This window comes from Melanerpes formicivorus, unplaced genomic scaffold (genome assembly GCF_026170545.1).
Source record: "Melanerpes formicivorus ecotype bairdi unplaced genomic scaffold, bMelFor1.0.p_v2 SCAF_10, whole genome shotgun sequence".
Classification (NCBI taxonomy): Eukaryota; Metazoa; Chordata; class Aves; order Piciformes; family Picidae; genus Melanerpes; species Melanerpes formicivorus.
The window spans coordinates 1,085,311-1,102,284 of record NW_027142362.1 but is presented as its reverse complement, the minus strand read 5'-3'; the positions used below and the strand labels follow the sequence as shown (position 1 = coordinate 1,102,284).

The 16,974-nt window shown below is 38.8% G+C and overlaps 1 protein-coding gene across 4 annotated transcripts in view; it reads left to right on the top strand.

Annotated features, from left to right (window-relative positions):
• LRRC28 (leucine rich repeat containing 28) overlaps positions 1-16,974 on the top strand; it is a 53,809-nt gene that overhangs the window by 24,344 nt on the left and 12,491 nt on the right. For all 4 annotated transcript variants that reach the window (XM_068143339.1, XM_068143338.1, XM_068143337.1 and 1 more), the window contains 2 exons: positions 9,505-9,711; positions 16,005-16,107. In XM_068143339.1, the coding sequence (XP_067999440.1) occupies positions 9,505-9,711; positions 16,005-16,107 (310 nt within the window). The remainder of the gene's footprint in view (positions 1-9,504; positions 9,712-16,004; positions 16,108-16,974) is intronic.

Sequence of the window (16,974 nt, the reverse complement as noted above, 5' to 3'; positions counted from 1 at the left end):
TCCCTAAGCTCTCTGTAACTTGTGTAAGTGATTAGTGCTATTAACGGGTAGTTGATTTTACATGTGCATTAAGCAAATACAATTTACTAGTAGAACTCGAGTGTTCAGGGAAGCTTGGAGAACAAAGTCATTCCATCTTGGAAAGTAAACAAACACAAATCATTAGTGCTGTGCAACAGAAAAAAAATTAACATATCTTCATTTTCATGTTGACCTTGCTGGCCAAATATAATTTTCTTTTATACATACCATTCTGAGAGTTAAAATACTACATATTGTCAACATCCTCACTTGTACTCACCTCGTCTATTAAATAGAGACAAAATAAAATGCATCATTTACTGACACTGTATCTAAATGGAAAAAGCCTTTATAGAGAATGTGCAAGACTGGAAGTGTTCTGTGAGATTAACTTGCCTGTGGTTTATGTCACACACACAGCATTTGGTACCTGTATTGCAGTTCTCTTAATTGTATTGCAGTAGTATTTAAAATAAACCCCCGTGTTTAACTTAGCGTTGTCCATATCTGCATTAAATTGTTATTCTTTATGGACTCCCTAGACACCAAGCAAGTGCAGGTATACTCTGGTATTTATTTAATGTTCGAGAGCTTTATGGACTAAGACAACTTGTGCTGCTAAAGGAACACAGTGGGTAGTGGCTGAGTGGGGGGTTTGGAGTGTCATTGCAAGCCTTACTTGGCTATTTTCCGCTGCTTTGAAACACTGAACAGCAGTATCTTCCTCGGTTGCTTTTGGGTTTTGGGAATCCGGACATTGTTAGTGTTACTTGAAGTCAGATGTCTTCTTTTTCTGATGATACTCTCAGCTAGAAAATGTTACTAGTTGGTTCATGTGTAGTAACCACATCATTATAGTAGTTCCTGCCTGCCCTTCTCATCTGGTGAATTAGACAGCCTACAGCGTGGCCACACAGGCACTGATCAGTACAAATGAGCTGGGCTACTAAGGAGGAGCAAGAGTAGCTCCTGGTACTGCTGCTAAAAGGCATCTGAATCCATTGTTTACATTTGAGAAAGGTGTACCTCTATTATAGTGAAAATATTTTCTGACAGTGCTTAGCCAGTCCCTCCCCTGTAATTACTGTTGCAATTTGTAGTAACTCCAGTGGCCTGGAAGACCTTGTTATTTTCATAGGACTTCAGTTAAGACAATCCCATCCATTATAGCATTCCTTTGAAAAACAAATATGGTGACTCCACTGCCAGAAGCCTGGTTCCAAACTAAAGATCTTCCTTTAATTCTTTTCCTCACTGCACTCAAATTTGTAGTTGAACTTCTTTGTTATGGAGACAGTTGACCTTTAGGGGAGAGGGTTCTTTTGTATCTCCCAACAGTAAGATGAGTGAGCATAACTTGGCTTGATGTAGCATAATACTTTCCCACTGAAAGTAATCTAACCTAGACCTATTGCTTTTGTTACACATTTGCTTACTTCTTGGACAGGAAGGGGAAAGAAAAAAACCCAAACCACCAACCTCAAGAAAAGTAAGAAAGATGCATCTGTTTCCAGTTGGTTAGAAACAGTTGATAGCAACAGTCACAACAGATAGGTCTTTGCTTGGATTATTTAGACAGTAGTGTAGTAACGGGTTAGGAGCTGCTAATCTATGTTTGCCAGTCTCTTGTGTGGATCTGAAGTTCTTCCTTTGAAGAGGAGAGGAAAAAGCTGACCTAGAATTTATAGCCAGGACTGGCCCTGACTCTGTGGCTTCCTGAGCTATTCTTGATCTCTCTTTAAGATGCTCATTTTGTTCACCTTAATTTCAGGCAATTACTGGCTTGTTGTACTTAGTCAAAGCAGAGTACTCAAGTATCCATCTCTAGGTGGCTGGCACCTGGAGTTATTATTATTTACTCTTTATTTTGTGCAAAATGTGTTTGGTGGGAAGCTTCCCCATCCTTCTGTGTATTGATATTAGTGCACAGTGAATTGAAGATGTGCAGCAGTAAGGATGGTAAGACATAAACAAAGCAAGAGAAACATAACAGGTCTCATGCTTTATTTGTTCACTTTTGTTGACTTGCATAGTACCCAGGAACACCCAGAAAAAGGACAGTAGCTGCTCCTCACAGGAAAGACAACAGCAGAAATACATCACTTCCTAAATTAAAGACTTCAGTAAGGCACTAGCAGAATTTTTCATGCAGTGTACTTGACAAAGTACCATTCTGTCTCTTCACACTTTATTTTGGCTGCTCTGTCCAAAATTTGGGATATCATTGCATAAAACCATAGAATAATATTCATTTCAAATGTATTACTTAGTTGTGTAGCAATAGTACCTTGCTGTGTGGCACTGAAGTCCTAGGGAGAGCACACTAGAACAAAATGAAAGGGTAGATTGTCTTCTAAAAAAACCCCAAACTGACCAAACAAACAAAAACCCAAACCAAACCCCAGCAAACCTGATCGTTGCATGGCCTTGAGTTACCTTTGTGCATAAAAAACTTTTTTCCCTCTCTCTTCCTCTTGCCCTTTCACCCACCTCTAATTATTTGTTCTAATTGTTATTACTGAGACCATCCAATTGTGGAAGGAAGTGGAATTCCAAACCTGTATTGAGGGGAAGTAGGGAGCACAAGTTAATAAATATTGTGGATCTGTACTCCCTGCCTGATACTTCAGTGCTGATAGCAAGGAAAACACAGGGTGCTGGACCCATGAAATACAGATGGCTGCCAGTTCTGTTAATATGAGCTCAATTATGGTAAAAGATAGGGAACCAGTGACCTTTAGAAGAGTTTGACTTAATGAGACCCTCATGCCTGATGTCTATTTTCAGCTGCTTTTAGCTGAACTGAAATTACCGTTCAGCTGCAGCAGACAGTAGAAAGCCACTTTTCTCACCTTTGTTTGTGAATGATGCTACAAAATAAATAAGATTGGGTACTAAATTTGCGTGTGACATTTAGCAGGGATGAGGAAAAATGATTCTGTTTGGGTAGGTTCAGTAGTAGTGTGTGTTTTTTCACGTGGTTCTGAGGTTATGTCTACTGCTTACATGTTTTGGAGAAGAGTCAATATAGTTTGGCTGAAGTAGGTGATGTTATGGACTGGGAACATCTTTAAGGTGTTTTGTGCATAGCTATGTTCCTTCACAAAGACAATCCTGCCCCAGAAAATCTTTTTCCCTGTTCTTTCCAACCAGGGTATGTGTGTGAAATCCAACCATATGCATGAAGTAAAAGATGCAAGTTTGATCAGCTGAGATAGAGGCTGTTTTCATAGAATTTATGGGTTTGAACTCATTTTCAGCACCTTATTTAAAAACAGGTTATTCATAAAAGTTACTGAAGTAGCATCATGTCCCCTCTTTCCTCTTTCCTCTTTCCCCTTTTTCCCTTTCCCTTTCCCTCATATTGAGCAACTATTAGCATGCATGGGAAAAATAGCAGATAAAAATCATTTTCAGGTCTGTTAGGCTGGAGAAACAGAACATTTTTCAAGCCCTCTCACTATACAGTAAGAGATTTGCATACAGCATTGTCAAAATGTAAATGTGATTCCATTTGCTTCCTCCTTTCTTTGTCCTTAAATCTAACGATGCCAATTTTCAGTTATGGTCAAACTTCCTTGTTTGAAGATGGCACAGGTCTATAAGTGCCAATTTGTGCTAGAAAATTTAATTTTTATAGGCTATGAAATGTGAGCTGCATGGAATGACAGTAAATGTAATACAGTATATAACAGGCTATTTAATTTGTTTTAACCATCTTAATATCTATTTAAGTCCTCCTGAGACATCCTAGAGCAGATCTAAAGGGGATTTTTTCCATCAAGCTCTTAGTGATTTAAACTTACATTTCCTGTCCATTACAGTTCTAAACTGATAATAGTATCACAATTTAAATTCACATCTGTGTATGGAGAAATGCTATTTTTTTTCCCCCTACAGGTAATAAGCTTTGTGTATGAAAGACCTGAAACAGCTTTTACTCACTCTGTAGTGGTTTTGCAGGTCTAATAGGAAGATGCTTCTTGTACTTGGGTTCATGGAAGTTGATTAAAACAGTATTTCATAGATGAAGTATGGTAGCCAGTTTTAGCACTTTCTTTTTTGACCCCAGGATAGAGAGGGGTCACTTGGTGCATGAGGTCCAGTGCTTCCCAGTCACAGCCAATCATCACAACACTTGGATTCTGAAAGAATTCGTAAGAATATATTCCTGTGGGTGTCACATGCTGGCAAACATTGCTCCATGGTATATAGCAATGATTTTTAGTGCTGAGTGCTGCAGCCTTGGAACAGAGATACGCTGCTGGCATTGGAGAGTGGATGGCAGGCAGCAGAAAGAATTGCCTCCACATTGGAACTCTTTGGAAGCAGCCTGGTAGATGTAAATCTTTGTATGATAATAGCAAGATCTCCATTATTTATTGCCTGTGATGCAGAAGTATATTAACGTGTTTTCTTGCTCCTAATACAGTGCTAGCTACATACAGGATTTACATTAGTTGTTTTCACTGGTGGCTTATTATCTTTAGGTGGTGAACCAGTGTAGTCAGTCCTTTGCTTCCTTTGTTGTTTCAAGCAGAGGCCTGAGTTTTAACACCTTCACATCATGCTTATTTTCTGCTGGCTTTTTCATTCCCTTTCAATCACTTAAGTCTAAGTGTTCGTATGATAATTTGGTTCTCCATCATGGTAGCTGTGCTTTGGATACTTGTGTTGACAGTAGATCAAACTTATTTTGTTGTATTATTGTTTTTAACTCAGGTAGACATTCTAAGCAAGCAGACCCTTGACAAACACCACTGCTAGTATTGTTTTCTCCATTGCAGTAATTTGCCACGAGATGTGATACTCATGTGTTGCCATTAACCAAGGCAAGACAAGCCAGTATAACATGATTTACATTTGGAAGGATCTGGGCTGCATTTTCATTCTGCCTTCTATTTACGTTCCAGTCACTGGTTACTCTTGGCTGCTCTTTCCCCTAGAACAGTTGTTAAAAGATGCTGAAGAGCACTGGGTTCACGTTAACAGGGCTTTTTTGAACACAGGTTCTACATTTCTTCAGCTCTAGGCTGCTGTCCCAGAAAATGTCTTACTCATTGAGAATCCTCATGTCTGAGCTTGCAATTTTGATATATAACCCGTTTTTTGAGTATTCTGGGATGGAAATATTTAAGCAGCCTCATTTCATTTTAGTAATGGATGTGGTAATTTTCAGTGCTTTGTCCTTGCTCCCATGAGGTATTCTGTCTCTGTCCTCACAGCATTATTCTTGCAGGAAAAAATGATGCAAAAAAGCTAATTTAATATTTGGTCTGTCTTCCTAATTTCTGCCCTTGTTGACATCAATTCTTCATTTCTTGTTCTTTGTTTCTTGTTGAGAAACCTTTTGTTTGTCTGTGAGTTCCCATTTTCCTGGCCTCCTGGCAGTTTTCATTTAACTTCTGCAGCCTGACTACTAAATGCCAGCTCTCTTTGCTGATCAGTCCCTTTTTCCATTCCTTGTAGGTTCTCTGCTTTCTCTTAATATCCTGCTTTGAGGTGCATTCTCTTGCAGGTAGGTTTGTAGCCCTTTGCTGCACCCTTTTTTGCTTTACCTGGATGGAAAGACTCAGCGCTTGATTTAAAGTAAATCCATGCCTTCCACACACTCAGATGTGACTGTGTATGTGTTTCATATGTCTTTGGAGGAAATCTGGGGTTATGGCCCAACACGGAACGATGGGATTGGTCTTGAAGTGTAAAGAAAACTGTTAGCTATTTTTCAGTTATGCAGCAAGTGAGGCCTGTAGCCCTAGAAGGTTAAGGAAGTTTGAATTGCCTTTGGCAATTACTGTATGTTGTAGAGGCTGCTTGCTTCCAGATGGATTTTTTCCTTCATGTAAAACCATGGGAATTAATTTTCAAAACTGGCATTTAAACCACTTGAGTCAGAAATAGCTTTTTTTTTTCCCCTTTCTTTCTTCCTGATGCAAGGTGTGTTTATACAAATTCAGTTGTTAGAAGGTCAGTAATTCTGGAAATGTCCTGAAATTCATTCAAGGTTGCACTTTCTTTAAAAAAGAGGTACACACATGTTTCTGTTTGTGTTGAAACAAACCTATTTGACAGTTCTTCCTTTGACAACCCAAACGTTTATGATGATGGTTCACTTGTCCTTTTCCCCAAGTGCTTGGGAAAGCTGTTACTGTGCATTCAAAGGCTGCTTTCTGGAGCCACAGTAATCACTTCTGAATCTTCATATTATCAAGGATGAAAAAGAAGAATTAATTACTCAAGTGCTGGCAGATTTAGCATACAGTCTGAGGTATTTGTGTGTGTGTCTGTGTCACTGAAGCCACCTTCAGAAGGCTATAGGCAGGACTTGGGGTATAAGCCTGCATTTGAGTTCCTGTGAGGTAAGGCAGTATGTGGATTTACAGTCTGTCAGCCACTTGGTGTGTGCTGCACCATGAACACATGTGTACCATATGGCCAAGCCACAGAATTGTTCAGCTACATATGAAGGCAGTAATCTGTGCAGATGGACATGGCTGAAACACTTGGGTCCAACAACCAGCACAGGAACTTCATGCTTGGACTCAGGTCTTTCAGAGTTAGAGGTTTGGCAAAGCTACTGAGGATATTTTTGTCTTCTGATATCAAAATGGGACTCAGCACTCTGCTATGTTGAGTTTGATAGAGTTAATCCTAGAGCTAATATAAATTTTAAATGATGGATTTATGAATTTCATTTCAATGTAGTTGGAGCTCCTCGTTGTGGTTTAATGGTGATGTCTAAAGCTTGTTTCTTTCTTATCCTTGGGGGCAGGGGAGAAAAATCTCTGAATAAAGGTCCCTTCTTTGTCAGTTGTTTTTACTTGGGAACAGCAATTTCTGAAGTCCACTTCTCATACTTGGCTTAGTGGTTGATAAGGTGAGAGCAAGAAAGATTTGTCTTTCACTGTTTGTTAGTGAAGGCATTTTTCACTATATATATGTTGGGAAGTTTTTAAAGCCTGAATAATAGTAAAAGCTTGGAAAGCTTATTCATGGGCTGTTGCTATCTTGTGCTGTTTCTCTTCTTGGTTTTCCTTTGCTTCAATGAGATAGTAACCAATCTAGTGTCATTAGGAAGTGTCTGAGCAAAAATGAGTTTTTAACACTATGGTGGGGAGTCTGAGGATTGTATCTTTGATTTGATGGCACTTCAGGTTGTTTGGTTTACTTTTTAACTTCTTCATGGGTCACTGGGTGTTTCTGTAACATATGGCAGTGTATGTTGAAAGTAGATGTTTACATCTGGTATGCATTGGAAGACTAAGGTAGAGAGGATGAAATTTTGGACAAGTATGTGTTTTTTGGATGAAGGATAAAGTGAGAATACTTTTATTTCCTCTTAGATTTGAAACATATCATTCTAGCAATGCCTTTGAAACTCTGCCAGCTTTGCCAACCGTAACATTATGGGATTTCGGACCTAACTGAATTAGAAAACTGTTTTTAGTGGCAGAGAAAAAGGTTAGTGCATGAAAATAGCTGGGCCTGTTATTGACTGCATGTGGTCAGTGGTTTGGCCGAATGTAGGTGGCTCTTTTCCTGTCACTGTTTTCAAGCATATGGCTTTGTTTGTGAGGAATATAAAACTCCTTAGAAATAAGTTCTAGTGCAGTTCTTTTTCACAGTGGTCTCTTACTATTTAGTGGTGATTATTTTGTTTTTCCCATTCATTTTCAATCTGGTAATAAAAAATCCCCAACTTAAAAAAGAAAAGAATACAAACCACGAACAAACAAAACCCAAACAAGTTCATGATTCCTGTTGACATCAAAACTGAGAGTTTGAAGAATGTGGTCATCTGTGTATAGCAGTGGCTTGTGTCAGTGACATATACTGTGTTGTTGGTCCTTACAGTTAATTCTGGGATTGTTTGCAGTGGACAGAAACACCTTTGAAATGTGCATACACAATTTGTATCATCAGGACTTCTGTAAACAGCTCTGATACTGAATTATAATTTCCCTTTGTTTCCTTTTCACGTTTCCAATCTTGAAAATAAAGCTGGTTTTCCCAAGGTCAGCTTCAAATTTGCCATGTCTTTCCCCATTGTGTAGAAGGCAGCTTGAAATGAACCTAGAGTTTTGTTTTTCTCTTTGGGTGTAGTGTACAAGGTGCTACCTCAGAGCTTGGGGAATAGTGAATTTTCTCGCTCCTGCTGCAGAGAGAGCTTCAGGGCACAACAGGTTCTGTTTGGCTTTAACTTAAACAGTGTAACCCTATTTATAGCTTTAAAAAAAAGTCTGGGTGATCGAGCTGTAAATTGTGCAGATTGTGGATTGTGTAGATTGTCTGGTGTTTTCAGTGCAGAAAATTCTAGTGAATCTTGTTTTAGCAGCTCTCAGATGTGAGAGCTGGTTTCATTCAGCCGAGAGCAAAGTACATTTGGTTCTTCTAGATGCTGAGAACTGCAGTAAGAATTCACCAAGCACTCTGTGAGTTGATTCCATTGCTGCCGAGTATTGAAAAACAAAGTAAAACTGTTTAGTTTCTCCATCTTTAGGGAAAATAATTTCTAGAATTACCCAGTTTTCAGAGTAACTGTGCAGGAATAAATAATGAAAGAGAGAACCTGTAGAGCTACTTCATACAATTGTCAGTCCTCATAGAAGTGCATCCTGCTCCCACAGACCACACGCAGGGGTGATCGCTCTGTGGCACAAGTGAAGTTACATCTGTGATCACATGTGAACAGCTTCTTAAGAGCTCCATTTGTCTACTTCATTTGAAAAAAATATACAGTGCTACTTAAAACACAAAATGTACTTTTAAAATTCTTAAAATGTTAAGAAAATCTCTAGGAGCTGTAATTATTGCAACTATGAGTTAGAGGTTGTTGTTGTGTCTTCCTGCAGTATAACCTAACCATATCACTCACAGGTTATTAAGAAATTCCTTTTCTAATGCAAACTAGGTCTTTTGAATTGAGTTACCAGGACAGGGCTGTTCTAAGCATGCTTGGTGAAAGGCTGTCACTAAGCAAGAAGTGCTATGCATGTATTTGTCTCATTGCAAGAGAATCTTAAGGGAGGTGGATATAAACATTGCACCCTCATCTGTTTAAAAAAGATAATTGCATTTGCATGAGTTTAAGGGTCATGTAAAGCACCCTTCCTGACAGTGGGCTGTGTAATGGGTTTTGTTCGGGGGTTGATTATTTTTTTCCCCTCCTTAATTCTGCTTTAGAAACAGGAAACTCCTTGATTTTTTTGACAGCAGTAATTGTCACAGTTAAGAAATGCTCTGTCTTGAGAGATCTCCTATTCAAACATACTACCTGATAATCATTCCTAATCAAAAAGAAATAAGATGATACTGGATATGATTAGCATCAGCTATGAACACAGATCTGTAGCAAGGTATCTTAAGAGAAAAACAGCACAGCTAACTAATGACATTTGTTTTCACTTGACATGAGATACTTTTTGTGGTCTTGCTAGTAAAATAATTGTATTAATAACTCTGTGTCTCCTGTTTGGATTGTAGAAGTTGGTGACCTGAGGGAGCTGCAGACGCTGGACATTTCAACCAACCGTTTGATAACGTTACCTGAGAGGCTGCACATGTGCCTTTCACTGCAGTACTTGACTGCAGATCGAAACCACCTGTGGTATGTGCCCCGCCACCTGTGCCAACTACCAAGCCTCAATGAGCTCTCCATGGCTGGAAACCGCCTTGCATTTTTGCCACTTGGTGAGTCACCGCTGACATTGGGCTGGGGGTGGGGCAGAGGAGAGACAGGAAAACAAACTGGTTGTCTTCAAAAGGAAAGTAAAAAAGCCCAACCAAACCAACGTTAAAAAATGCGACGGGTTGTTTTCTTTGGTGGTCCCTACAAACTCTCTGGAGTTGTCACAGCAACAATACTGTCAGAAAATAAGTCAATAAATAAACCAAAAAGCATGCTAAGGTTTAATGTCTGGTTTAGAGTAATAGGTCAGCTATCAAATTTGCTTTATTTTTAGCTAACTGAGGGGGGAAAAAAGTTTAAATGATGTTGTGTTTAAATATAGTACTATGTAATCTGAGTTCTACCACTTTGGGTAATGATCTGTTTCTGTTTGCTAAATCTGATGATTTAACTAAGATTCTTCAGCTGGGGTTTAAAACCTACTGTGGAATCCCAGTAATTCCACAAAAGTTATGTCTTATTGTTAGGAATGTCAGTACTGCATATAATCCAGGTTTAGTTTGTGCTGTGTATAGGCACCCGTCAAAACTTCCACTTTAGCAGCCCGGTAAAGAGTGTATCTGCCTTTATCTCAGCCCTTTCAGATTCTGGAAGTGATGAAGCAGGTCTTCAAGAGTAGGAGGTGCAGTCAGTGTGTGGTAGTTTGTGGTGGGAAGCAGTTGTGTTGGTATCTGCAGACTCTCGGTGAAAAGCAAGTCCTCTTCCCTGCCTTTGTTACCTTTTAGCCCTGCCAAGAGATCATCTCTGCTGCAATAGTCAGGCAGATCTCTTATGTCAGTTGAATTACCATTAATAGTTTTTTCTAGAATACAGTTTGGTGTTAATTAGGTGCAGATGAAGTTCTGATAATCACATTGAAACGAAGCTGAAAATTGAGGTGGCTAAAAATGAGATAATAATTTCTAAATTAATTACATTTTATAGGTTTAAGTTAAGTTTTTCAGTACTAGCAATTTAGCTTCTAAAGAAGTTTATGATTTTTCTGATTTTCTTAGCACCTTAGTGTGTGCTACTGGACAGTAAGTGCAAGTCATGCCTCCCGACAGTGTTTTAGTTGTGTCCCTACATATGTCATTATGTAAATGAGAAAACAAGTCTTCCAGATCCCACCATACTAATGAAAAAAAGCCAAAGTAAATGCTCTGATTTTGGCCTCCATTTCATGAGACAGGATGTGGAATCTTTTGAGCTTTGCCAAGATAAGATGCTGTTCAGTGAGATGAGATGTGTAATATAAAAGGGGAAAAGTTTTTGCTACTTTTGTGCTAGTAGCTTATCTGTGAGCGAGCCATGACCTGGATGAGCCATAGATCTGCTGAAGTGTTTTAAGTTCAAAAGGAGGAAATAAATCTCTAATATAATGACACACCTTCTTTTTTCTTTATTTTTAGACTCAAATTCAAAACATTCAAAAAGAACTTTTTAAAATAACGGGAAACATCAAAGACTGTCAATTGACCTTGTTCAGTGGTTCTTAATAGTGACTCACTGGTGAACATTTGGAGATAATTTGCTATCTCTGGATATGAAACTGAATCATAAATCCTAGAGTTCAGAGGAAAAGCAGCCCAGTATAAATGTAAATGTTTAATCCTTCCTCTGAAGAATCAGAAGGCTTCAGAATGGTCGAGATGTGATGAACTAAAGTAGAAGAGAGAGTTAGTGCATTGAAAAGCACAAAGATTAAATCTATCTTAAGCTGTATAGGAAAATATTTTTCTTGGAGTATTAGTGAAGTTAAGGCATGATTGTAGCGTTATTTCTGCTAGCTGCACGTGTTGACTCATGTGGTTTTTGTGTGTACTTGTACATCCAGCTTCACTTTACTAGTTAATGACTGAGTCCAGACATTAAATAACAGTGGAAGATACTGTAGAAATACCTGCAAGCAATACTGAAGCAGGAGCTGTCAAATATTTTCAGTGAGGGAGTTAAATTGAAAAGCAGACATTTTATTCATCTCCTGGCAGAATGTGGAGGGTTTTTTCTTTTTCTTTCTCTCTCTCTCTTTTGTTTGTTTTGTTTTTTGTTAAACACATCTATGTTAGAAGAAATGTTTGGCACATACTGCTTAATGCTTTTGTAAAGTGCCTCTTATTTATTTCATATGGTGCTTGAAATCTGCTGTGCCAAGGAATCCATTCCTTAGCTAAGTGTGTCCCTCAGAGCTGCCAGTCTCTTGTTAAGTGCAATGGAAATCTGCATCATCCTGTTCCTAGATGGATAGGTGTAAGATCAATTCCAGCAACAGCACAGTGCTTTCACAGCACTGCTGCATAGGTGCTTCGTAGGATTTTGTCCTGGATGCCGTCTTAAGTTTGTGGGCATGGGGAAAAAGAAGTATGACACCAGTGATCAGTTTTACAAAATACAACAATAATACCTGATGCCACTTGCTGACTTTCAGAACTGGTACATAGATGGGTAAACAGTACTGAATTAGTTATTATTAGTTATTTGTTCTGCAGAATATGTTTAACTCTTGGATATGCCAGCATTAAAACTAACAAAAGATGCTATCTTTTAGTGTTGAATATTCCAGTATTCAAAGAAACAAGACTGTGGATCTGAGCCTTTGGGCCTTCCCAATCAATTTATTCTTTAAAAGCTCCCAAATTGTGTAAGTTGAACAGGAGACTGCCTCCTGGACAGCCCTGCTATTGTCAGTGTAGCTTTAGTGTTGCCCCAATAAGTGATCTTGGGAATGCTGTTCTTGAGTGGAACTACTGATAATTCTGTGTAAGTCTGATTACAATATGAATTATCCTTTGATAGAAACTTTAAAATATTACTATTAGTATATACTCCAGTGCCTGAAAATTACATTGCAAGCAGAAATTTCAACCTGGTGACACTGCAAAAATAAAAATGATTTATGTAATAAACTACAACTCTAATGAAAATAGGCCATGAATTCCCCAGTGTGCCCCAGTGCAGGGGACGTCACAACAGCACACAGTCAGTGCTATATCACTTTATTGAGGGTTTATGTGCACTTTTTTGTTTAGAAAATGGGACTAGTAATTATCAGTGCACAGTAAACAAAGGTCTTATTCTGCCTCAGTATATGCTGCTTTTGTGTCCTTGCCCTCACAGTATGGTTAAAAGAGCATCAGGGCAGACACACAAGAGCTTTTGTTCCATCTTCAGCCATGTGGAATGCATATGCCAGGGCCCTGAGGTTAAGGGAAAAAAAAAAGGAGAAAGAGAGAAAAAGAGAGGGGGGGGAAAAATAGAATTGGGGTTTGTTCAGGGCTCATGGCATTTGGTCATTTCTGGGAGAAAGGTCTTTGATCTAGGAGCCTGGAAGAAGGAAAGTGGAAATGTTTTAGACACAGTACAGTGCTTGCAAAAGCCACATGAAAACCTTCTTTGTAGCTTTAGCCTTTTCGTAGATGGGCAGCATCCTTGTTTTACAAAGTCCTTCAGAAGAGTGGGGTTTTTTGAGAACTTTCTAACAATATTTGTTGACTGATAGAAGACATAAAAATTAATGTGGATGGGATTACAAAGAGCTTTTTAAAGTGATGATTTATTTAAATTTAAACTTTATAGATAGTGTTTGAAACTGGAAAAAAATCTTTTGGGGACTGAAAGATGCTTGGTTATTTAATGCAAAGAAACTATATCAAAGGAACATTTATAGTTACAGGCTATTTGGCTTTGGGAATTGAATTTTTCCTACTGAGATATTTTGTCTAACATCCAAAAATTTGCTTTAATTACCTAGGAAATGCAGTCAACTCAGAACTTCGAATCTAAACATAGCATAAGATAAAGACAGAGGGAAGAGATGAGATGCAGCCGAACTCCCCCCTCAGTGCATATGAAAAGAACAGCTTTAGGGCTTTTTTTGACTTGCTTGATTTTCAGCCCATTTGCATACATCTGTGTAGAAATGAGCAAGATGAGCCTCTTTCAAAAAATGTTCTTCCATTCTCTAAATTAGTAAGTTAAACAGCAGCACATTCAGGCTACCCTAGAAACCCACAGTTTTCAGCAGGCTTCTGCAACATGAGGCGATGTCCTCTCAGCCTTAGGTGTGCCACACATGCTATCTGCTTTAAATTTCATTGGCTGATTCTTTCCCAGCATTACAATACTTTATGGTGTTACAGTGCCTCAGTGTTGCAACAGTTTTATTCATTGTAGGATAACAGTGTTTTTGTTTCATCTAAAAATATCCCAGAATTTTACTAAACTATTTTCAGCCCTGCAATACTGAGCCAAAATAAATCAGCTTGTTGAGGTGTTAGCGCATAACAATGCGGAGCAGCGTCTAGCAGCAGTGCCCATCAGTCAGCAGAGATAGTTGGACTCACTTCTTAGGGCAGGACTCTTAATGTATGCAGCTCTGTGAACTAGAATGTCTTTGGGATGGGGTCAAAGAAGCCTGTGATGGTTGAATGTGTCCCCCGATGTCCAGTTCAAAGAAAGCCCAAATTGTGGTCCCTGAAACCTCCATAGACTGTTGCAGGGCAAGGATCTCTACGAAAAGACAAATACCCAAAGCTCAGGTTTTCTATGTTAACATTTTCATTGCAGAAAAAGGAATCTATTTGTTTTCTGGTTATATCATCACTTATTCTGTATATGAAAGATTAGCTAATGTGACACCCTCTGAAGCTCCTCTTCAGCATGAGCTTTTAACGTTTCTGGTGCTTCCAGCTGCTGTTCAAGTGGGTGACAGCTGAAGACATTCAGTATATTTTAAGATGGGCAAACATTTGGGAGGGGATCACTCAAAATATCATTTGCTTTGTCTGCACTAAGCGGTGTCCAGAGCTCTTGTGTGCAATAAAACTTTACTCAGTAATACAGAAAGTATTATTCTTCCTGTTGTCATAGTGGGGAATGATAGGAGATCATCATTCCAAATAGAATTTATGAATAGAAATATCATGGACATTGTTGGGTTTATTCTGCTCTTGACCACGATTGCAAAAGGGATGGAAGCTACATGAATTCCCTTGGTTATCCTAACCAAGGTAACTGACAGTTGATAAATAGGGGAAGTCAGAATTAGTGGATATTAGTGTTGTCTTGCAGTGTGGCTGATTCAGCCAAATGCTTGTTTATCTTGCTTAGTGTCTATGACATACTCATGAAATGTTAGGAAGTTGGGAAGGCAAATAGGTGGTGGTTTTTATTATGTTTTTCTCCTAATGTGGCTGATGTGGGTTGCAGCTGAGACATCGCTCACTTGATCTGGGCTCTGTAAAACAAACCCCTCTCTTTCCCTAATTCAGTATCTCGAGTGGCATAAGGAGCTGCAGGTGGAATGGGCTCCCCAGATTATCCTACGTGGCACGTTTCTTGCCAGTTCAAAACTCTTTTTAGACTGTTCTTTTTAACTCACTCTTTGCTTTGTCTTTCTGTTTTTCTCACATTAGTGTGACAAACAGTTTTAGTCCTGACTAGATCTTGTTCTCGTTTCCAAGAATTCTTCCGGGAAGCCTAAAATTTCCCTTTTAATTTTTCCCACTTGAATTTTGGAAACAAAATCATTCCATACCTAGATGGTCCTGTCTGTGGAGGTCTGGTAATATCTATTTCTGGTCCAGGAAGGTATTGCTTAAATATGCTGTACTTGGTTCTTTTGCCTGCCAGCCATGAATATTTTAACAGAATCATTTAAAAAGCATACCTTCGGATGGATCAATCCTTCACTTGCAGCCACGGCTTTTGGTGTGTAATATCCTGCAGCTTAATGCTTGTCTCTTTTCTTGTGTGCTGTCGTTTGCATCATCACAGAGACTTGTTTCTGAGTAATTACTGGTTGTATTTGATTATGGCTAACAGATTTAGACAAGTATCTCTTCTTGAAAAAAAGAGGAGAAAGAGTGAGACAGGGCACATTCTTCTACATCCTTACCGCTTCACCAAAGATAGCAGAGCTGTGCTTTCAGTGACCTGAGGCCTGTTAGTGAAAGCAGGTTTGGCCTTATGAGCTTGAAGTATGGGCTGTGGATCTGAAATCAATTGTCCCTTTGCTTCCTCAAACTGACTGTGGAGTTTGTCAATGTCTGAATTTAATTATTTACAATGGAATTTTCAGGGTTACTGCAAAGGAGTTTTGGTTTGGGGTAGTTATTTTAAATGCTATTTTCTAAGCAGCTTTTCGGCTCAGCCATAGTAAAACTGGTGGCTGAAATTTTACAACCGAGAGCTACTAATTTGTGTTTGCTTACATTTAGTCAGATTGCCTTATTTATAATTAAAGAGAATTGCCTTGCTTATAATTGTCACTGTGTCATCCCTTCTCCTCCTGACTTTCCTTGTTTTCTGAACCCAGATTTAGGTCGTTCTCGGGAGCTGCAGTATGTCTACGTGGATAACAATATTCATCTGAAAGGCCTCCCATCTTATCTGTATAACAAAGTCATTGGTTGCAGTGGGTAGGTATGAATTAATTCAGCTACCTCACATACTTGTGCCTCGTAACATTTCTCATAAATATCTTACTGTGTGATACTGCTGATTATTTTTGTGTGTTGGGATTGATTCAGAGCTGATGTTACTTTTAGGAGATGGTTGTGGCTCCCCATTCTGTTCTATTTTTGCAGTAAATCTTCTGTATTAATTGCTGAGTGACATGCAGTATTTTAGTATTAAACTGTAACTGGCAGTACAGTTGTTCTGAAGCAATTTGTAATGATAATGAAAGGCTTAAAGCTGAATCCTAGCTATGTTTAAGGGTTGGCCAAAAATTCAGGCTTCAGAGAATTTCCAGAACTAAAGAATGATCAAAATGGTTTTTAAATGTGTAGCAGCATCTATCTGTTTCATAAGTTCTCACAGTGAATTATGGGCCATATCTTGGATATCAGATGCAGCCCCTTCACTCATTTTACATCCTAGTATCAGATTCATGTAGGTCTTGGTGCCTACTAACTAAAATAAGTACTTCTTTTAGGAATTAGGGATTGACAGGTATATTTTTACATGTGGATTTTAAAAATATCCTAGGCTGTCTCATGTTTGTGGTTAGGATGTGAGAAAAAAGTGGTCTGTCTAGGACACTAGCCTAATTCTTTCTGCCCTGACACTAGCATAAATTAGGATCAGTACCACTGATGAATGGAGCCTTACTGGTGTAAAACTGATCAGAAGAGGATTGTCCCCATTACCATCTAATTATAAGTTTCTGGTATGCTGGCTCTCAGCAAATCTCCCATTAAATATAAATTCCCTCTCTGCAGCCTGCACTCTCCTGCAATATGTGAGATGCTGAGTCTTGGCATTTTAAGGTTTTTCTGATATTC